Source organism: Daucus carota, chromosome 5 (genome assembly GCF_001625215.2).
Source record: "Daucus carota subsp. sativus chromosome 5, DH1 v3.0, whole genome shotgun sequence".
Classification (NCBI taxonomy): Eukaryota; Viridiplantae; Streptophyta; class Magnoliopsida; order Apiales; family Apiaceae; genus Daucus; species Daucus carota.
The window spans coordinates 27,905,227-27,929,052 of NC_030385.2; the positions used below are offsets into that span (position 1 = coordinate 27,905,227).

Below are 23,826 nucleotides of genomic sequence, written 5' to 3' on the forward strand. Positions count from 1 at the left end.
GATTTTATCATTTAAGTATAATATTCAAAAGTTATCAGATAATTAAACCTTTTTAAAGACAAAATTACCAAAGAAGAAATAAATGGCACTCTGGTGGGTCATGTAACTAAAAACTTCACTAATAATACAATAAAACTTGCTTCGATAGGCATCCGTAAAACAGCGGTATGTCATGTCATGTAGGGCTGTAAATCGATACGGATTATCCGGTGTCTCGGCTCATATCCGGCTCGAAAATATGATACATGTCTCATATTCGTTTTGAAAACGATCCAAATCTGGCGGAAAAATTAAGCCCGTATAATATATGATCCCGGATACGAGCACACCTATACCCGCTCAGATTCGGGCTCATATAACTTTTCATAATATGATCCTACCCGAATAACCGAATATGATCCGCGGTTCATATTCGATTCAAACTCATATACATATTATATTTTAACACCATCATATTTGCAAGTAAATAGTTATCATTTTATAAAATTTTAATATCTTATTTAAGTTTATATCTTCATAAAATATGATTTATTTACTGTGATCATACTTATTATCTTCATATATATTTAATAAATGATATATATCAATATATAACTATAAGTTTTAATTTAAAATTATTATACTTTATAATATTATGTTTACTTAGACTAATGATAGTTATTTGAACAAATGAAATAATAATGATACTTAGTGTTAGTGGATCATATCCGGCTCATATTCGATGGATCATAAACTACCCGGTTAAAAAATAGAAAATACGATACCGGATCATATCCGGTTCAGATCCGAATCTCAAATACCCGGGATCGGTTTAGATCCGAATAAAACGATCCCGGACCCAAATTTGGACAAGCTAAAAATAATATGATCCGGTACTTGAGCAGAGGGGTACCCGGGATCACCCGGATCATTTTACAGCCCTAATGTCATGTGACGTCGTGACAATTTTTGATAAATATGTTTTCGTTTCTCAGAGCATTTTCAGCGGAGTCCTAATTATGTTCCCTAAATATATAATAAACAATTCAAATTATAAGAAATAGTGATCTTATATTGATTGGGAACTCCAACAATGGTCTTTATTTGTGTTCTCTATTATTATTATAGTATTAAATTCAAATTTTTTTAACAAAAAAATAATAAGAAAAATATGGGAAGTAGTGTCCAAAAAATGAGAGTTGAATATTTAATCATTAAAAAACAAATGAGTAATGAGTTAGGGTTACCTATTGAGGAATAAAAAGTGGATCCCAAAATTTAAGGAATGAGTAAGGATTCTGCTTGAGTAAATTTTTGTCCATATTCCCTAAGTTTTTAGCTTAGCACATGATATAGGTAATCTGGTGGCTCTTAGGATTGTTTAACCTTCTAACTCTCACGAATTCTAGCTAGAGAGATTTTTAAACTCATGAAATACACTAATTATTTTGGTAATTTATTGTTTTGTAAAGTACAAAATAGTGTATTAATCAATTTTATGAGATCCTATATTATAATACCTGAGTCTACCACACTATCCAGTTAACCAATCAGAAAAGAGGAATTATTTTAGGACCAATAAGAAGATCTTCCTAAATTTTAGACCAATAACATTCCATCTTCAACTTTCCTTCTACTAAATTTTAACCAATGTGCAGTTAACCAATCACAAAAGAGGAGCTATTTTAGGAGCCAATCAGAAAATTATTCCTAAATTTTAGACCAATGATAATCCTTATTCAACTTTCCTTCTACTAAATTTTAACCAATATGTAGTTAACAAAAGAGGAGCTATTTTAGGAACCAATCAGAAAAAAGAGTTATTTTAGAACCAATCAGAATTCTTTCTTAAATTTTAGACCAATAATATCTCTTATTCTACTTTCTTTCTACTATATTTTACACTTTCCTTCTCCTAAAATTTAACCAATATGTAGTTAACCAATCACAAAAGAGTAGCTATATTAGGAACCAATATGACATTAGCCAATCACAAAAAAGGAACTATTTTACGACTTATAATAAGTCATTACTAAATTTTAGACTAATAATACTTATTTTTTAACTTCTCTTTTATTAAATTTTAACTAAAATATTAACTACATACGAATTAATCAATACAAATTTTCAATATATAATATAATTAATTAATTTATCTAATTTAAATAAAAAAAACACTGACATCATTGACTTAATCGGAAGTAAAATACTCACCACAATGTGTATAGAATGGAGTGAAGGACATTATGCAGGAATCTGAGATCATGCACCATGGATTGCCCTGTTGAGTCACCCCGAATCAAGCAATAAAAAAAAAGAATTTATTTTTGAAATATTACTATATAACATGGTGTCAAATAATTATATTTGTGTATGTTTTTATTATATTTTTATAAAAATTCAAATCAACACCGTAAATCTTAACTATATGCAAAACAAATATTTTAACAATACTTATTAAACTAATTAGTGGATATTGATATATTTTTAATCAATTTTTATTTAGATTTCGTCAACTAAAAAATAAAATTAAATTTTAAATCAATCATATATAAAGTGCTTAAAAAGTTGGAAATTTCCAAGTCCATTAAGTTGAGGTTAATGCCACGTATAAAGATGCAATATAAAAACGCCAGGATTAAATATTTCAATGAGCAAAATTTATGATATTATAATACACGAAAAACACATCATCATCGATCCATATTATTGTCAAATGAGAATTATCCGATAATTATAAATAAAAAAAGGATTTTAACTATATTGTAGTAGCGACACTGTGAATTTTAAGGAATTCTTAAATTCGGACAATAAGATGTTCAAAAGAACAGTCAAAAATGTGATTTTATATGAGTCGACCACTAAATTTTTAAATGACTAATCAATATTTATAATTTTAGATCAATTTGAAATTCTAAGGAATTCTTAAATTGAGACAATATTAAGATGTTCAAAAGAACAGTCAAAAATATGATTTTATATGAGTCGATCACTAAATTTTTAAATGACTAATCAATATTTATAATTTTAGATCGATTTGATAAATCTTCTTTTAAATTGTGCGAGTCTTCTTCACACCCTACGGATTAGAACGAATTTTTTATTTACTTGATTGAAAAAATACAATCTCCTGATTAACATGTATTACGTGTCGTACATGATTTATCGAGAACGAGATAAAATTAAATATGTCTTATTTTATAAAATTAAATTTATACTAATCTAAATAAATATCGTAATTATAAGTATAATATATAATTACAGTGAGAGAAATAATATAAAATTAACACAAATTATGACCAATTTTAGAAATTTCACAGTGACTTCATAATTTACTAGGACAAAATATTCATTATATCAGTGGTTGAAAATAGATATAAAAATCCAATATATTTGTCTTTATATATACATAACATTTTGTTTAAATGAGTGACTATTTACAAATATATATTTTTACGGCATGCTCTATTGAAGTTAATAATTTATATTATTTCATAAATAAGTTAAGTGCATACATATTTTCTAAAATATGACTACAAAGACTAATCATGCAAATAAAAATAACTTAATGCATAAAAGTTAATTTAATTATATAATTATAATATAATAATAATGACTGATATTAGAAGACGCATTCACCGATCTGATCGAACTTAATCAGACATTACTTTATTCAATACAAGAAATCGGAAAAATTTATGATCCTGAAATTACTTGCCCCACTCCCGTCCCCATTCTCTAAGTTGAAATTAATGCCACATATAAAGATGTAACATAAAAACGTGAGTATTAAATATTTGAGTGAGCATAATTTACGATATTATAATACACAAAAAACACATCATCATCAATCCATATTATTGTCACATGAGAATTATCCGATAATTATAAATAAATAAAAGAATTTTAACTATTTAGTAGTAGCGAGACTGAAAATTTTAAGGAATTCTTAAATTCGGACAATAAGATGTTCAAAAGGACAGTAAAAAATGTGATTATATATGCGTCTAACAATAAATTTTTACATGACTAATCAATATTTATAATTTTAGATCAATTTGATAAATCTTCTTTTAAATTATGCGAGCCTTCTTCACACCCTACCGATTAGAACGAGTTTTTTATTTACTTGATTGAAAAAATACAATCTCCTGATTAACATGTATTACGTGTCGTACATGATTTTTCGATTATTATACGAGATAAATATTTCTTATTTTATAAAATTAAATTTATACTCATCTAAATAAATATCGTAATTATAAGTATAAATATATAATTACAGTGAGAGAAATAATATAATTTTAACCCAAGTTAGCATTCAGAATGACCAATTTTTAGAAATTTCACGGTGACTTTATAATTTACTAGGACAAAATTTTCATTATATCAGTGTTTGAAAATAGATATAAAAATCAAATATATTTATCTTTTTAAATACAAAATATTTCTTTTAGATGAGTGAATATTTACAAATGTATATTTTTACGGCATGCTCTATCGAATTTAATAATTTATATTATTTCATAAATAAGTTAAGTGCATACAAATTTCCTAAAATATGGCTACAAAGACTAATCATGCAAATAAAAATAAATTAATACATAAAAATTAATTAAATTATATAATTATAATTATAATATAATAACAATGACTGATGTTATAGAGGACACATTCACCGATCTGATCAAGCTTAATCCGACATTACATTATTCAATACGAGAAATCAAAAAAATTTATGATCCTAAGGAGTCATTTGTTAAATCTAGATAGCGGATTCTGGATGACCGGAAATCTGGATGATCAGTTAATATGAATTTCTGAATGAATCACGTTATTTGTTAACAATGATTTAAATTTATCTAGATGATGATAATTTTCAAATATGTTTTCGTAAATGATTAATGTCATATTTCTATTTCTAGATCGCTCTTAATTTATATTTATTAATATAGAAATTTATTTTCTCATGTTCATCCAACACTTTTTTTTCTATTTTATTTCATATATTAAGAAAATAAAAAATAAAAAGGAGAGTTTAAAGAATATTGGTAGAATTGACATCTTAAAAATATAACAATTTTTTAATAACTATATATATTATATTATATTTGATGGCTAATTAGAAGATGCAATTATCAAAAAAAAGAAATTAATAAAAATCAATGATTTGCTGTCAAAATGATATGTATGGAAAAACGTGACATTGCAAACTGAATCCAGAATAATTCAGATTTTGGGTCCGAAACCAGGAGAGTGGGATCGCATTCACTGATCTCTGAATAATGGTCGATCCTTATATAATATTTGATTAAAAAGAAAATAAAATTTATTATATATTTAATATAATATAATATGTGGTACATAATTGATCAAATTCAGAGTATTTAAGAAATAATATTACTTTTTTAAAAAAATTATACATATATTATGTAATAAAATTGTATAAATGATATGAAATAATATATACTTGAATTCATATATACTTTTTATTTTATTTTATATAATTAACCGTTCGGTGCGTAGCACGGGTAAAACGCTAGTTATAATAAATTTTGGATCATCTTAATCTTAATTGAATGATGTCATATTTTTAAGCAGAATCTTTTTGAAATCAGAATCTTTTTGAATTTTTAAGCAGAATCTTAAAAACATATTAGATTATTACCATGTTTAGAAGGATAATTCAAATTCTAATTAAATAATCACGAAACTTTTGTTATTTTTCTAATTAAAAAAATCTTTAAAGACCTACTCCATAATTTATAACAACTATTAAACTTTTTTTTTTGACAGAACAACTATTAAACTTAAACCTACTTATTTACATGTTTTCCCATTTTGAAAAATAATTCACTTTTAATATCAACATTGATCATATCGATACTAATTGTACTTTATTATTCAATATATGCTAATTGAAAACTGAAAAAAAAAAATTCTAAAACTTGTGTTTAATTTCTTTTACTTAGAGAAAGGTCTCGGTTTTTTCGACCTATTTACGAAGAAGAAGTTGCATGAGTAGTCGAAAGAGTACGTGATGAAACTGCTACCTATTTGAACGCCGTAGATCTCAGCAAAACTCTTGGGACTTTGACAAGCTCGATTGTATCTACAAGAATTACTTTCTGCAGAAGCCAGAAGGTATGATGATGAAGAAGAATATGATGCAAGGGACTACGTTAATATAAATAAGTAGAAACTTTCATTGTCTACTGTCTACTTAATGAATGCTCAGACCAATTTTTAAAATTTTCAATGCAGCATTGGATACAAGTGCAGCAGCTGCAGAATGAAAATAGTTGAAGATTGTTTATCTTAAGTTGGAATAAGTAAGTTAAAATTGAAAATGAGAAGATTAATTAGTTGTGTCATAAGAATTAAGATACCGATGTTTGTGTAAATTTTGATTTTCCGGATAGATTCTGACCCTAGAAAAACAAGAATTTTCCACAAAATACTACTGGTACGGATAAGGTTCAAGCTTCAAATTCACAAAATATTTACGGCCACAGAATTTTCACAGCGAGCATTAATGTAATCTCTATATAGAGTCTTGCTGACTTGCTGCACACAGAGAGTCATTGAATCATTAATCAAGAATGGAAGTACTTCTCCTTGTCCTCACAATCTCTCTTCCTCTGCTTTTTCTTTTTAAGCTTACAAATTACTATGTCCGCAAGTTGAATAACCGCCCACCAGGTCCCCGTGGCCTCCCGTTGATCGGAGACATGCACAACTTTGATACCTTAAACACTCACCTCTACTTGTACAAACTTTCCCATAAGTACGGCCCTCTCATGTCCTTTCAGTTAGGCTCTGTTCCAATTCTAGTCATCTCCTCCGCAAGGGCAGCCAAGGAAGTTTTTAAGTACCATGATCTTTGTTTTTCAAGCAGGCCGAGTTCAGTTGGCCTCCAAAAGATATCTTACAACGGTTTAGACATTGCTTTTGCACCATATAGCTTATACTGGAAGGATATGAGAAAACTACTTACCCTGCATCTATTTAGTTCTCAAAGATCTCAGTCTTTTCAGCCTATTCGTGAAGGAAAAGTTGCACGAATGGTCAAAGCAATACGTGATGAAGCTGCTACTAGTTCCAGCACCGTAAATTTGAGCAAAATTATCACAACTTTGGCAAGCTCGGTAATGTTTAGAATTGCTTTTGGTAAAAGATATGATGAAGAAGAAGAATATGGTGCAAGGAATGATACTAAAAACAAAATAAGCAGTAAATTTCATTGGTTGCTAACTGAAACTCAGGCGAATCTTTCAAGTTTGTTCCTTGCAGATTGTTTTCCTGTGATGGGTCATTTGATTGATAGGCTAAGTGGTACATGGTCACGGTTGGAGAAGAGTTGTCATGAGATAGATGCTATTTATCAACAACTCATCGACGAATATCTTCATACATATTCCGGTACAGCATCTACCCAAGACGGCAGCATCCTGGACATCTTACTCCAGATGAAAAGGGATTCATCTGATTTTACGTTTGATCACATCAAAGCAATTTTAATGGTAACCAATATTTCTCAAAGAAAATTATTTGTAATATATAATCTGATTATTCCTTCGTTTTGGTGCTAATACGTATGTTTTTCTCCCAATTCATTGGCAGAATGTTTTAGTTGCTGGAACCGACACAAGTGCAGCAGCCGTAGTTTGGGCCATGAGCTTACTGATCAAGAATCCCACACCGATGAAGAAAGTACAACAAGAAGTTAGAGAATTGATAGGAGAGAAAGGATTTGTAGACGAAAACGACGTCCAAAAGCTTGTTTATCTTAAAGCAGTCGTGAAGGAGGCCATGAGATTGCACCCACCCTCTCCACTTATACCTCGAGAAACTATCGATAAATGTGTGATAAATGGCTACGAGATTGAAGCTAAAACACGCGTATATGTCAATGCATACGCTATAGGAAGGGATCCTGAATGTTGGAATAATCCGGACGAGTTTTTACCGGAAAGATTCGAGAATAGTAGCATTGATTTTAGAGGGCAGCATTTTGAGCTGATACCATTTGGAACAGGGCGGAGAATATGTCCGGGGATATCAATGGGAGTGGCTACGACGGAGCTAGCGTTAGCGAATCTTCTCTATTCTTTCAACTGGGAACTGCCTCCTGGTGAAGATAGGAAAGATATTGACATGGCTGCCCTGCCTGGAATGACAGTGCACAAGAAGAATCATCTTTGTCTGGTCCCAGTAATTGTAAACTAGAAGTACACGCACACGCAAATCATGTCTTGTGCATATACGTAAGTGTAACATCTGGTTAAGTTTAGTCATTAGTGAATATTAGTACAAATTATTAAACAGTATGATTTTGTTGTTTTGTAGACAACATTTCGACAGTGTCTTTTATTAAATGATCGGCTAATATAGTTGCACATGAATTAGCTCGTGCAGTATATTCATTGTCAGATCGATTATTCGATAGGAGTTGTGTTCTTATTGATGTCTAAGGCCTTCGAAAGTGATTTATATTAATAATGAAAATTTCCTTGTTCGTGAAAAAGAAAAATAAACTCATAATGTTTGCTAAAGATACAAGAAGCCGATACAAGAACTGGCTAGGGAGCTACTACATGATTGGAATGGTTGGTACTTGGTAGAAGAAGCAAGCAGTCAATTTTCACAAGACAAATGGATCTTTACAGCCATTTTTAAATCTCGGCCACAAGCAGATACTCGAGTTTTGTTTGAAAGGGAACCTCACAGGCCTTTAATTTGTAGAACATGTTTATACGTCAATAGTTAATTGGCCCGTTTGGCCAAAGCTTTTTGGGCCTCTTGCATGTCAGGATCACCTTCTTTGTACCATTAGTAAAAATTAGTACAAAGTTATAAGCCTAACTTTTTATTTATTAGAATAAATTGAAAATGCCAAATTTTTTAGTGTCTTAATTTTTTTAAATTTAACTTTATAAGAAAGTATGAAATCATTTTAAAACCAAAATATATAATATAATAATGATAAATGAATTTGGATTTGTATTTGGATCAGATGATTGGAATAAAATTTGGATTCCATCCTAATGATGATCCAAATTTAGATTTATGGTTGGAGTTAGCCTAATGCTTCTTAAGGTACAACAGGATTAAAGTGCATGTTACGTTCTGTTGCTATTAAAGTGCAAGGTACAACAGGATTAAAATGATTAAAATGCATGTTACGTTCCGTCGTTATTAAAGTGCATATTACATTCCGTCGCCGAATATATAGGATTATAAAATTCTTATAATAAAAAAATGTATTTAAAAAGTTTGTGCTAATTTAAATTTTCTGCATAAGTTCTGACAAAAAAAGGTCCCGGATAAGGGACAAACTTCGAAACCACATAATATTTATCTAAACTCAATATATAGGCTTTCTGTGCGAACTTGCTCTATAGAACATCACCACACAGAGGAGTCATTTAATCATTAATCAAGAATGGAAGTACTTCTCCTTGTCCTCACAATCTCTCTTCCCCTGCTTTTGCTTTTCAAGCTTGGAAATTACTATGTCAGCAACCTAAATCCCCGCCCACCAGGTCCCCGTGGCCTCCCATTAATCGGAGACATGCACAAATTTGACACCTTAAACACTCACCTCTACTTGTACAAACTTTCCCAGAAGCACGGCCCTCTCATGTCTTTACAGTTAGGCTCTGTTCGAATTCTGGTCATCTCATCGGCAAGAGCAGCCAAAGAAGTTTTTAAATACCATGATCTTTGTTTTTCAAGCAGGCCGACTTCACTGAGCCTCCAAAAAATATCTTACAACGGCTCAGACATTGCTTTTGCACCATATAGTTTGTACTGGAGGGACATGAGAAAACTATGTACCCTGCATCTATTTAGTTCTCAAAGGTCCCAGTCTTTTCAGCCTATTCGCGAAGGAGAGGTTGCACGAATGGTCAGAGCAATACGCGATGAAGCTGCTGCTGGTTCCAGCATCGTAAATTTGAGCAAAACTCTCACAACTTTGACAAGCTCGGTAATATTTAGGATTACTTTTGGTAAAAGATATGATGAAGAAGAAGAATATGGTTCAATGAATGATACTCAAAATAAAATAAGCAGTAAATTTCATTGGGTGCTAACTGAAACTCAGGCGAATCTTTCAAGTTTGTTCCTTGCAGATTGTTTTCCTGTGATGGGTCATTTGATTGATAGGCTAAGTGGTGCATGGTCACGGCTGGAGAAGAGTTGTAACGAAATAGATGCTATTTATCAACAACTCATCGACGAATATCTTCATACATCCGGTACAGCATCTACCCAAGACGGCAGCATCCTGGACATCTTACTCCAGATGAAAAAGGATTCATCTGATTTTACCTTGGATCACATCAAAGCAATTTTAATGGTAATTAAAATTTCTGTAAAAAAATCATTTAGAATTTATATCATTTAATTATTTATTCGTTTTGGAGGAAAGACAGCAATTTTGTGTTAATGCGTATGTTTTTCCTAATTCATTGGCAGAATGTTTTAGTTGCAGCAACTGACGCAAGTGCAGCAGCCGTAGTTTGGGCCATGACTTTACTGATCAAGAACCCCGCACCAATGAAGCAAGTACAACAAGAAGTTAGAGATTTGATGGGAAAAAAGGGATTTGTAGACGAAAACGACGTCCAAAAGCTTGTTTATCTTAAAGCAGTCGTGAAGGAGGCCATGAGATTGCACCCGCCCTCTCCACTTCTTTTGCCTCGAGAAACCATTGATAAATGTGTGATAAATGGTTACCAGATTGAAGCAAAAACACGCGTATACGTCAATGCATACGGTATAGGAAGGGATCCTGAATGTTGGGATAATCCAGACGAGTTTTTACCGGAAAGATTCATGAATAGTAGCATTGATTTTAGAGGGCAGCATTTTGAGCTGATACCATTTGGAACAGGGCGCAGAATTTGTCCAGGGATATCAATGGGAGTGGCTACGACAGAGCTAGCGCTGGCGAATCTTCTCTATTCTTTCAACTGGGAACTGCCTCCCGGTAAAGATAGGAAAGATATTGACATGGCTGCCCTGCCTGGAATAACAATGCACAAGAAGAATCATCTTTGTCTTGTCCCAGTGATTGTAAACTAAAAGTACAAGCTCATGCTGTCATGCATATTATGTCTTTTGCACAGTGCGACATCTGACAAAGTTTAGTGCTGATCATGTGTCCATAGGCACATCATAGAAAAATTGTAAGTTTAATGGATGTTAGTAACAAATTATTAAGCATTATAGCTTTATTGTTTCGTATACAAAATTTGTTATTATCATGAAATCATAATGGTTTCTAAAGACACAATAAACCGACCTACGAATTGGCTGGGGAGCTACATGATTGGAATGGTTGGTAGAAGCAAGAAGACAATATTGAAAAGACTAATGGATCTGTACAGCCATGGTTTTAACTCTCGGCCACAATTAAGCAGATGGGAATCAACATCAGTCACTGGAGTTTTGCTGGGGAAGGGAACCGCAAAGGCCTTATAAGCACATGTTTATACATCAATAGATAATGTTTTAGTTTTTAACCCTTTTTTGGTTGGCCAAAGTTTATTTGTATTTCTAGTTTCTGGTCCTTGCTACCTTGAAAAAGAAATCAAGAATGTGACCATTAAACAATGCAGGATAATTTGGATGCTCAACTAACCTTGAAACCTCCCGATCAATCCTTTTTCACATAAATGACAAATAATTGATTTTCTTCTCTAAAAATAAAATATGACACACACACATGCGTTTGATAGAAGCCCGCAATTTAGACATTTGGCAGAAACTCGTGATTTTCAATAATTTAAGTATCTTTTAACTTGACAAAGTTACTAAAAAATAATTAAATTACAAATAATCCCTTATATTCCATAAAACATTAGTTTCAATCAATACCCTTTATTAATAAGCGAAACCATATTTCGGTGGAACATCGGTACCAAAAGTACCAAAATTTGGTCACTTTCCTATTGATTAGGATTTTATAAACATTATTATACTATTATCAAAAGACTTCTATATCGAATAGAATTTTATTATTAAAGACTTCAATATTCATTAGCACAATGAAATACTTCTGTATTGATTAGAATTTTACTCCTGTTAAAGACTTCAATATTGATTAGGACAATGTCATTTAATTTTTTTTATTTAATAAAAATAATTATTATAGAATTATGAAAAGTTTTTCGTATTGTTAGAATTTTATAGTTGTTATTATAACAATTATTAATATTATACAATTATGAAAAGACTTCTATGTTGATTCAGATTTTATTATTAAAAATTTCAATATTGATTAAGATTTTATAATTATTAGTGTTTAGGATTTTGTTATGTAACATTTATCACACAGTTAAATCGCTAACAATTTAACTTATGAAACAGTATTCATATCAAAATTTGGGTATCATCACATTATTTTTTAATTTAAACTTTCATATTGATTAGGATTTTATAACCATTATTATACTATTATCAAAAGACATCTATATTGAATAAAATTTTATTATCAGAGATTTCGATATTCATTAGGACAATGAAAGACTTTGTATTGATTAGAATTTTACTCCTGTTAAACACTTCAATATTGATTAGGATAATGTCATATAATTTTTTTATATAATAACAATAATTATTATAGAATTATGAAAAGTTTTTCGTATTGTTAGGATTTTATAGTTGTTATTATACATTGTTAGGATTTTATAATTATTATTATACAATTATGAAAAGACTTCTATGTTGATTCAGATTTTATTATTAAAAATTTCAATACTGGTTAAGATTTTATAATTATTAGTGTTTAGGATTTTGTTATGTAACATTTATCGCGCAGTTAAATCGCTAACAATTTAACTTATGAAACATTATTTATATCAAAATTTGGCTATCATCACATTATTTTTTATTTAACAATTATTACTATTATCAAAAAATTTCTATATTTGTCATGATTTTGTATTATAACAATTATCTCACTAATAAAAATATATTCCCAACAAAATTATTTGTTTTAATTTCTAAAACTCAATAATTTAATATACGGAACAACTCTGTAAATCTTTTATCATACTTCAGATTTCAAATAAATAAGAAGTTCATATTGATATTAATATAATATCCATATATAATTTTTATCAATAAGCCGAATCAATATCATCAAAATACTAAATATCAAAATGCCAAAATTTTATTATTATCATATAATTTTTAATAATAATAATAATTATTATTATTATCATATAACTATGAGAATACTTCCATTTATGATCAGAATATTTGTAATATATAATGATTATCACACTAACAAAATTACGGTCAACAAAGCTACTCATTTTAAATTTTAAAACTCAAATAATTTATTTTATCAAATAACTTTAATTTGGTTATCATCATATAATTTTTTTTATTCAGCAGTAATAATAATTATACTATTATAGATTTTATAGTGAAATAATGTCCTACCAATAGAATAATAATGTCAACGAAATTATTGGTTTTAATTTCTAAAACTCATAAAATTTAATTTACGAAACAAATATATAAAATTTCTATCATATTTGAGAATTAAAATAAACAAGATTCAATATTGATACTAAAGTACCAAAAAACTTGGTCATATATTTTTTAATAATAATAATAATAATCATTCAGTGCTCTTCAGAAGATTGCGATAAAGACGAATAAGACGGTGGTAACACTGACTTGACAATGAAAACGTTTTCAAAGAGAATGAAGCTATTGTCCAGAAGATTGCGATAAAGACGAATAAGGCGGTGGTAACACTGACTTGACAATGAAAACTCAAAGAGAATGAGGCCATTGTCCATATTGCAACATATAACAAAATAACTAAAACACAAGACATAAGTCAAAAAATTTGATATCAAATTAGTTTTGGAAAGTTAATTAATTTTGTCAAACTACAATATTAGTTTATCAAACTCCAACTAGAATTATATATGATGTTTGCCTATTAGATGAATAAAATAACAACAATAATTTCAATAAGTATATCAAAAATATGTTTTGTCCAATAAATAATAAATTTGAAAAAATATATAATCCCGTGCTTGGCACAGAGACCCATATTGTTATGAAATAAATTTAAAATAGGATCAAATTTTAATATATAAAAAACGTCATATTAAATAGAAATATATGAGAATACTTCCATGTATGATCAGAATTTTTGTAATATAATGATTAACACACCAACAAAATTTCAGTCAACAAAGCCATTCAATTTAAATTTTAAAACTCAAATAATTTATTTTATAAAATAACTTTAATTTGATTATCATCATATATTTTTTTATTCGGCAGTAATAATAATTACACTAATATAGATTTTATAATAAAATAATATACTACTAATAGATTACTAATGTCAACGAAATTATTCGTTTTAATTTTTAAAACTCATACAATTTAATTTACAAAAAAATTTTATAAAATTTCTATCATATTTCAGAATTAAAAAAAAAAACAAGATTCAATATTGATACAAAAGTACCAAAAAAATTGGTCATATTTTTTTTTAATAATAATGATTATTACCATTCAGTGCTCTTCAGAAAATTGCGATAAAGACGAATAAGGCGATGGTAACACTAACTTGACAAATAGAAACTCAAACAGAATGAAGTCATTGTCCATATTGCAACATATCATAAAAGAACCGAAACACAAGACATACGTCAAAATATTTGATATCAAATTAGTTTTGAAAAGTTAATTAAATTTGTCAAACTACAATATTAGTTTATCAAACAACTATAACACCGTTGTTAGATCTACAAAAGCTCCAACTATAATTATATATAATGTTTGCCTATTAGATGAATAAAATAATTGCGACTAGAAAGTCGTATATTAAATAACAATAATTTAAATATCATTTAAAATAATAATTTAAATAGATATAATAAAATATGATAATGTAATTAAAAAAGACATTATTCTTCCAATAAATAACAAATTTTAAAATTTTATTTAAACCCGTGCTTGGCACGGGTTATCAGCTAGTATCTGATAAAATAAATGGATAAAATGCTACCCAGTTTTAAGTTGGGTTGCCTGTAGATGTTTGTTTAAGTTACGTTCTTTACATAGGTTTGTGAGCGCACGGGCCAGGAGCTGAGCCCTGAGGCACTGGAAATGAACGAAACCCCCTTTTTTTTCTTTTTTTTCCTTTTTTGACAGATGAACAAAACCCTTTAAATCTCACTCTTCAGTAAACATACAAAATCACAGTCAGAGCAATTTCGCAGGCAAACCACGTACCTCCGACAATACAGAAAACACGACTTTTGTGGTTTTCAATTTTGCTTTCGGTCGTCAAACTCAAAATTTATTTTTACTTAATTCGTTCATCAATATTTCTCATCTTGATCTTCAGTCTGTGAATAAATTGGTTTTTCCATCACAAATTTGTTTGCACCTTTTAAGATGCGAATAATTTTAAATTTTAACTTACCATAAAAATAATATCATCAAATTTCATTGCTGAAATACGACTCTTTTCATCATTTGCTTCTCCTAATCATCTCCTCAGCAAGCGCAGTTAAAAAAGTCTTCAAACACCGTGATCTTTATTTTCCAAATAGGCCTAATTCAATACAAGAAGTTTTCTTACGTCAACCTTGGTTTCATTTTTTCACCATATAATGGGACCGTTTGGCTAAGTTTAAAAGAAGTTACTTCTTGCTTAAAATAAAGAAGTTGAGTAGAAGTGAGAAGTAGAAGTAAAATGTAAGTGTTTGGTTAAGTGTTTGGATTGTTTGTGAAAAAGGTGAGAAGTAGATGAAAAAAGCTTGGATTTCTAACTTCTCAATTAATGCTTTTAAAGACAAAAAAAAGTGATTTGCTTTTTTTCCCAAACGGCATTCTTACTTCTCCATTGCACTTCTACTTAAAAGAAGCTACTGCTTCTCTAATCCAAACACCCCCAATGATTACTTAAGGAGCATGAGAAAATTTTGCTACTCTTTATCAACTTTTTTTTTTTTGACAATGCAGGCTTATATGCCTTACAACTTAGTATCTGTTCTAATAATTCTCGGGGTGAGCCAGAGTCGAACCCAGGTATCCCGGGTTAACAGAGGATAAATCCACCACTGGGCTATCCAATCGTGCTATCAACTTAATTCTCAAATGTCTCGCTCATTTCAGCCTATTTGTGAAGAAGAAGTTGCACGAATGGTTAATACAGTACCCGATCAAGCTGCTATAGGTTCCAATATCGTTAATTTGAGCAAAACTCTCACGACATTTATAGGCTCACTTACATTTAGAATAGTTTTTGGTAAACAGGCGACGATCACAATAAATCATGAAACAACACGTGCAATTTCATTTCTTTTTATAGAAAAACCATGATCTATGGGTACATATCAAGAATATATTAGTCCAGTCTGTTATACTCCATCATAAACATTTGGACATGGAGTGTTTGACACGTATTTTAAGAGTCTTATAGTGTTATAAATTATTTTAATTTTTTTTATTCTGAATAAAAATTAAGTATTCAAGTTTTTATTCAAAAAAAAGTCAAAAATAAATTAAGAAACTATATTTTATATTTTATGTACATCTTAAATTGTATGTCAACTATTGAAATTTTTTTTTTTAAAAATGCGGGGACGAAGTATCGAATTCGAAGTGTGAAAAATATTTAAAAAACAAATTTGAAAAAAGAAAATTTGCTAGAGTTGTAATATGAAAATATGTAATAAGTTAGGATTATCTATTCTTCGAACAATTGGACCGATGATCAAACACATTATAAAAGAAATTCTATTAAATAATTATTATGCTAATTTAAATATGTAAAATACTTTTATTTTATTAAGAGATATTTGACCAAACCTTAGTTTAACTCTCAACCTCTAATCTGGACCCTTGATTTTTTTTTTTCAGATCAAAAAATCTAAGCCCTTAATTTCTTAACAATTTATGAAGCCTCCCCTATAAATTGAAAACAAAATACAAGTTATTCATTACTGTAATATTTACAAACATAACATAATAAATTTATATCGAGTCGGGTCTTGTGGATCTTTAGCCGGCGGTTCACGACACGAAAAGAAAACAATAACGGTAACGGTCGAGTAATTGCAAATTCACCCCCAAATTGTAAGTAATTTCACGTTTTTCATATCGATTTCAATGCATATGAACCCTAATTTCGTTAATTTCACCACCGATTCATCTATAATATCATGTAAAATTTAGCCGTTCTGAATTTCAGCTCATAATTACATTATTACATGATATATATGCATATATGTATATCTATACGAATTAGGGTTTCGAAGAAGCTGAGGGCTGCTAATTGTTGCTCAAATTTAGGTATTGTTGCATGTATGTTTATATATTTGATATATATATATATGTATGAAATGTTTTTGGTATTGTTCTTTTAAATAAATTGCAGATCATTATATTCGTTTACTGGATTGGGAATTGAGTTCGGTTTGTTTAGTAGGCGTGTTGTTTTTTGATGATTATGCTTGTAACCATTGCTTAGATTTGGTTGGTAGAAACAGCTGTGTTACTTTAAGTTGGGAGTAATTTTTTTGCGTCTTTTCATGTTTTGAACCCTAATTCGCTGATTGAGCTGCAAATTCCTTGCATGTTTCTGAGTATTTGTAGTTACATGTGTGTAATTTAATCTCCATGTCGATATTTTAGCTTGCAATTTCATTATTATATGTTATACGTCATAGTTTAGGAACGAGCTTAGGTATATTTAGTCTGCACAGAATTTTTTTCTGTTTCTAAGACTAATATTTTCTATTTTATGCTAATAATGTAGGAATTTGTTTACTGTTCCGCAAATTGAGTTTTATTTATTTGCTAATCTCTTTATTCTATTAATTGAACATTAATGATTATGCTTATCTTTTACATTGCTATTAATGCAGCCTCCTTATTTTGATGTATTTTGAATGCAATGGAGCTACCGGTTTCGTCGGACTGCGGGGTATATCCCAGTACTAATGATAACCTACTTAAAGACTGCACTTCTGGTGTAACTATGGCCCCAGCTTCTCATGATGTTGCTCCTCAACAGCCAGGTTTATATGTATACTGTTGTAAATTTAGGCTGATTACTTGAATTATATGTGAGTTTCTTGTGTAAGGCGCAGTAAATCTCACCTGCATTTTATCTTTAACGCAGCAAAACAAACACGACAATGGGCTGCTTGGACACGTCAAGAGGAGGAACGCTTCTTCACTGCACTCCGGCAAGTTGGCAAGGTAAGTTTTGCTGCTCTCGGATTCTAGCACTTCACATGAAGGTTTTGTTTTCTTTATATTGATACCTTATATATATTTTGGCAGAATTTTGAGAAGATAACTCATCGTGTACAAAGTAAAAATAAGGATCAGGTTATCATCTGCTTGCTGTACTATTTTTTACCTTTTATCGCTTAATAATAGACCAGTCATTTCCAGGTCATGAGACTTTTCATTTCTGTATTGTACTTATCTGTATGTTCTACAAATATTTGTAAATCCAGGTCAGGCATTATTACTATCGACTTGTGAGACGAATGAACAAGTTGTTGGATCCAAAAATTTATCTCGATGCCAGTAACTCTAAAGATACAAATTCTGCGATGCTTCGATGGTAGGCAATTAGTCCACTTTGGATTTTCCCTCCACTTTATATTTATGTCTAGCACAGTGGTAACGATGTCTATACTCCCTAGTTTTAATTATATTCCTAATTTGTTCAGGTTTTGAACAGAAAATATTTTGATTCAAAAGTTTCTCTTTTTAATATATTTTTTCTCTCCAAATTTCTATACTCTAATCAGTACCTTTATGTATTATCACTGAATTGCTGTCTCATTAAGGCCTCCCCCTCCCCCCTCTCTCCTGCTCCCTCCCTCCCTCCCTCTCTCTCTCCACTCACCTGTAAACTTGTTTTTATCCAAGAAGATTAGTTGGAGGATGAGGTTATTATAGGAAATTTTGGGTGAAACAAATGATTTTAAGTTGGCTGAGCATAGGTCTGCAATTAAAACTTAATAAGTTCAATTATTTTCATAACTTCTAGGTGGTCATTACTGGAGAAGAGCAGTTGCAAAGCCTCTAAGCTTCACTTGAAGCCTAGAAGATTTAAGATGTTCCTTGATGCCCTGGTATGTCAGAGCTAATATATTCTTTAATGCCTTCTTCAAGTAAATATCAAGTTACCTGCACTTAACGAACTTGTTATTATAATCTGAAGGAACATCAACTTTTAAAGGACCGACGTAAAAATATAAGAAAACGACATGCTCAGGGAGAAGTTTGTCCTACAACAGCTACAGCAACTGTCCTTAGTCAGGGTAAAAGCTTTGATAAATAATATAGTTGCACAGTTAAACTTGTTATTATTGACAGTCAAAATATTTACAAAATAAGATCAGGAAAAAGGATCCTTACTAAAGCTTACTGCATTCTAGGTGTAAACCGTACCAACTGCAAAGGTGATATGGTTCCTCTGAAAGCAGTGAGGCAGCGACGAAAGCCAGGTACTAGTCTTCTTATATACCCTGATCTTAGATGTTATTGTTAGTGTAACAAGGAGAAATTAATTAAGGTCATAAATTAATGCTATAATTACATCTTTCTGATCATACACCCACCTCCTTGTTAAAATCCCTGGTTTCAGAGTTTTAGTGTATACAGATTACCTCATTGGCTCAGCTAATAATATGTGGTCAGTGTATTTAGATTTTAGAACTTAATGGACTACTTTATCAGCAGTGTGATGTGTGCACATAGTTATTACTTATCACATGTTTCAGTTAGGTTATTGATTGTTTCCATGTTCTAGTATGTATAAAAGCCTCCTTGTTCACTGTTGTTAGTCCACGCATCACACAGTTGTATCTGTTGTTTTGGACATTTTTAAATCTATGTAGCAATCTCCATCATTTCTGTTGCTAAATTTTTCTTTACATCCTAGTTCTATCCTTGCATTACTAATGTTCTTAATCCAATATAAACAAATTCAGTTACATAGAAGTCAGCCATTTCTCAAATCTATTGTCTTCCCCTTGTATGACTAACAAGTAGTACTACTACCTCCACAGCTTCATATAAAAGGTGGGAAAAGGCTGCCATTGCCGGTGTCTCGCTAGTTGCTGACGCTGCTGAGCATCTGGAACGGACTGCACTGGATGAAATGACTGAGCAAGTTAGAGGTACGCATATCTAGAAGTTGCTGGGATGAGTAGCTGTTTTGCAATTCTTTCACATCGAAGATGTACCCTGTTTTTGTGTCTAAAATTCCAGTGTACCTTTTCAGGGGGAAAATGTGCGGAGCCTGTTGGAAATGTTGTTTCTTCTTCTGCAACTCTGTTGCAGAATCTTTTCGTTGACAACAGTGCACAAACACCATCTAAGCTGAAGCTGCAATTGTTCCCGATTGATGAAAGTACTCGAAAAGCATTGGAAATGGTAGATGCATAAAGTCAATTGTTTTTGAAGTTTATATAATATTTCTTGAATCTTATTTCACTTGTAGTGTTACGTAGGTCTGACAAATTTCTGACAGTGATCAATCATGATTGGGTGCTTTATTTTTGTATCATTTATCTGTTCAAAATACTGTATGGTTGGAGGGGTACACTAAATGCTTTGCTTATTGCTGATGGCATTTGATTTATTTTTAGCAAGTTGAAACTCAAGTTTCCAATATATTGTCAGGATGATTATAATCCACACTTGGAACTCACTTTAAGTACTCGTAAGAGGATATCATCAGTTTTGGAACATCTAAATCGCAAGTGGGGAATGTCAAGCATAGCTTGTGGAGAATTATTGCTCTTACCTTACTGCGCTCAGAAAGAAAACCTGGTCAATTGTCAGAGATGGACTCAGGACTCTATTCTCAGTGCAGCAGATGTATATAAACAGATTGGTAGCCCTTCAATATTTCGCCTAAGGTTCCTCTCTCGTGTCTTTTTAATTGTTGTAAATATTGTTACATATAATATATGAGTTGTGACTATTTCCTTGCTGGATATAATTCGACTCATTTATTCTCTTTAAAAGGTACTGCTGGCTCTCCAATGAGCAACATGAATTGTTGGCATGTCAAGCACCTGTAAGCAATTTCAGTGAACAAATAGCGAAAATGAATGGCCCCCAAAAGATGAATATAGTTCCAGATTTCACTCCCGAGCATGTGCCTGGTGATCCATTAGACCTTCGTGGAGATAAAGTAGTCTCAGCTGAGAAGTTTGATGATATGGTTACTTCTAATCTAGATGTTGATGATGATATTGTCGAGTGTATTGACACAAATGTTGATAAGGATATTGTCTTTTCTTCTGAAAATGCTCCTGATATATCTTTACAAAGAGAAAGTTGCAATTTAGCCATCACGAAACAAGCTCAGGAGAAGGTATGTTTCTCTTATCTGATTCCTGAAAATCTTTGCAGACCATTTCGTATTTCGCCAGATGATACACATTATCACACCTTCAAACTGTTTTCCGTGTACAAAAGTAGGATTTGAACATCTGGATTGGATCTATGATATAATTTATCCCTTGTTTTATCAGAATGATCTCCCTGTTAATCTTCAATAGGTATAATTTCAGACAGCTCTATATACATTAATTATGAAAGATGTCTTTAGCTTATCCCTACCCTTTCTTTCATTTATGAATCAGTACACTAGAGTATTCCTATTCCATTTCATACGACTTTGATGCAGTAGTCTTTAGCCAATTGTTTGTGGATAAAGTCTTTTATTATTTAATAAATTCGTTAGAGGATAAGAGGGGTTACATGTAGTGGTACCAACAGTGAGATTGCACAGTTTTCGTTACAAATTGTTGAAGATTTTACACATGATCTTATCATAGCATTCCATTTATAGTGAGTCACTAGATTACAGTAGCAGATTAGCTTTTTTGACCACTTTCCTTCATATTCTTTTCTGCTTAAGATGATTTTATGTTAAGCATTTAACTCTGTATATATATTTTTTAGAATGAGATGCAGTTACAAACTGGTAATTTGCTGACTCCGGGGGATTGGGCTGATAGTCTAACCAACATAAGTATTGGTGATCTTCTCAACGAGGCATCTGATAACATGGAAACCAATTATGTTGGCCCGTCTCATGCCAGTTGTCAGTACCAGGTCTCATTCAGTTGTGATTCTTTTGATGCTGCAATTGCTGCCCTTATGGGTAAAAATCAAGACAAAGCTAGCTTTCAGCCAACTCTGGAGTCCCATGCACCTTCCATTTGGGATGCTGAAGAAACTTGTGATGCCTTCTCCTTTAATAGAAGTTCTGTTTCTCGTGAGAAAGTGTTAGGGGCCTCTACAAATGATTCTTCTGAAGCCTGCAGACAGCAGGCTAAAGAAAGCTTGCTGGCAACAGATATCGTTGATAAGGTTGTATATATAGTTATATGCACATCATTTAATTACAAATACTTTGCTTGTAGTTCGTTTTGTAAGTTTACTGAGCATCGTGCTTTTCTTCAGGAATTGTCTGAAATGAAGGAGTTAGATAACGAGGCTCATGGAGACCCAATGGATGAGTTTCAGCCTGATCCAAGTACCATGGAGAGTTCTGCAAAGGAGGATTTTACTGGGCTTTCGGATTTGTGCTGGGTATATGCTTCAACATATCTATCACTTGTGTTTCTAATTATTTAAAATAAACTCTTGATTTTCTAGTTTATACACTAAATGTTCTGGGGTTACGATTTGATATTGTTTCTTGTCATGGCAGTCTGAATCATTGGCACCCTTAGATTTGGACAGACCATGTAAATACCACAATGAAGATCTGATCTTAAATGATAGCATGAGTGGGTTGAATCGCCTAATAGCCAGCAGTCTGGATGCATTTCAGAATTGTTCGTTCTTTGGTTTGGATAAAAAAGAATCAGCATCAACATCAGCTGGTGAAGCTCGGAAAAGTGCTACTTTTTCGGATTATAAAATCGGTAGTGAAGTAGAGATATCAAAAGTTTGAACATAGAACGTTTGTGTAGTCCCATAAGAGATGAGGTACGAGAAAATCTTGCGTTGTTTTGCAATGTTTTTCTTCACAAGTCCATGTCGGCCTGTTACAGAATCATGTATTTACGGAAAGAACAATAGGCTGAGACTGCATCGGTATCATCGCTCATGTTATTTTCTCGGTTTCATCCTCCTGTAATTTCTATATCAACTAATTTGTTCATATTTTTCTTATTAACCCAGAATATTACTTAATTTAACCAACAACTTGGTCTTTCAAGAGGAAACATAAGTTGAATTTGGTGATGATAATATGATTGTATGGGTGGGTATATTTTTCTGTTTTGGTAAACGTTTGGACGACTGCAGCAAACCTTATTTGACCCAAATTGGGCAAAAAAAACACACAAGGGTTTTCTATTTATAAATTAACAAAGAAACATAGCCATACACAAATACCAAATACAAAGACCCATGTGATGGGATTTTATTGCAAGTAATTTCTGACTATGATATCAACTCGGAACATTCTAGATTCCTGTTTTTGTTTTTATTATCCAGTCAGAAACTAGATTAAAAAAAAAAAAGACTTTCTATTAGTTTCAATCTACAAGATTGAAAAAAAAATCCGGTAAAAAACGGAATTCAGACTTAATCAATAAAATCACTGATGTAAAGTATGAAAGACTTAATCGATAAAATTAAAGTGGAAATCGAACTTATGAAGAAAGTCATGGAATAAAATTATTTAAAAATTAATTTTAGTATTTAATTGAAGAATTAATTAAATTAACAAGTTTATCGATTTATGAAATAGAGATTAATCACGATTAATCATCGATTTTTGAAACATAGTGTACAAGT

At 31.0% G+C, this 23,826-nt stretch overlaps 3 protein-coding genes across 4 annotated transcripts; all 3 read left to right on the plus strand.

Moving 5' to 3' along the window:
* The first annotated feature begins 6,516 nt into the window (after positions 1 to 6,516).
* Positions 6,517 to 8,357, plus strand: LOC108220902 (cytochrome P450 71A9). Its single transcript, XM_017394788.2, has 2 exons — positions 6,517 to 7,502; positions 7,603 to 8,357. The coding sequence occupies exons 1-2, from the start codon at positions 6,582 to 6,584 to the stop codon at positions 8,206 to 8,208; spliced, it is 1,527 nt and encodes a 508-aa protein (XP_017250277.1). The 5' UTR covers positions 6,517 to 6,581; the 3' UTR covers positions 8,209 to 8,357.
* A 953-nt stretch (positions 8,358 to 9,310) lies between these two features.
* Positions 9,311 to 11,231, plus strand: LOC108222170 (cytochrome P450 71A9). The gene is made up of 2 exons (XM_017396074.2): positions 9,311 to 10,342; positions 10,462 to 11,231. The coding sequence occupies exons 1-2, from the start codon at positions 9,425 to 9,427 to the stop codon at positions 11,068 to 11,070; spliced, it is 1,527 nt and encodes a 508-aa protein (XP_017251563.1). The 5' UTR covers positions 9,311 to 9,424; the 3' UTR covers positions 11,071 to 11,231.
* A 5,753-nt stretch (positions 11,232 to 16,984) lies between these two features.
* LOC108224109 (TSL-kinase interacting protein 1) lies at positions 16,985 to 23,200 on the plus strand. Of its 2 annotated transcripts, none has more exons than XM_017398663.2 (15): positions 16,985 to 17,109; positions 17,901 to 18,053; positions 18,158 to 18,237; positions 18,322 to 18,369; positions 18,501 to 18,610; positions 19,043 to 19,127; positions 19,217 to 19,316; positions 19,434 to 19,502; positions 20,067 to 20,177; positions 20,282 to 20,433; positions 20,683 to 20,921; positions 21,031 to 21,382; positions 21,976 to 22,386; positions 22,480 to 22,608; positions 22,730 to 23,200. In XM_017398663.2, exons 2-15 carry the CDS (start codon positions 17,930 to 17,932, stop codon positions 22,973 to 22,975), a joined length of 2,256 nt encoding a protein of 751 aa, XP_017254152.1. In that variant the 5' UTR covers positions 16,985 to 17,109; positions 17,901 to 17,929; the 3' UTR covers positions 22,976 to 23,200. The 2 variants fall into 2 exon arrangements, with proteins under 2 accessions (XP_017254152.1, XP_063950305.1); XM_064094235.1 differs by having other exon boundaries at positions 17,099 to 17,325.
* Positions 23,201 to 23,826: the final 626 nt, after the last annotated feature.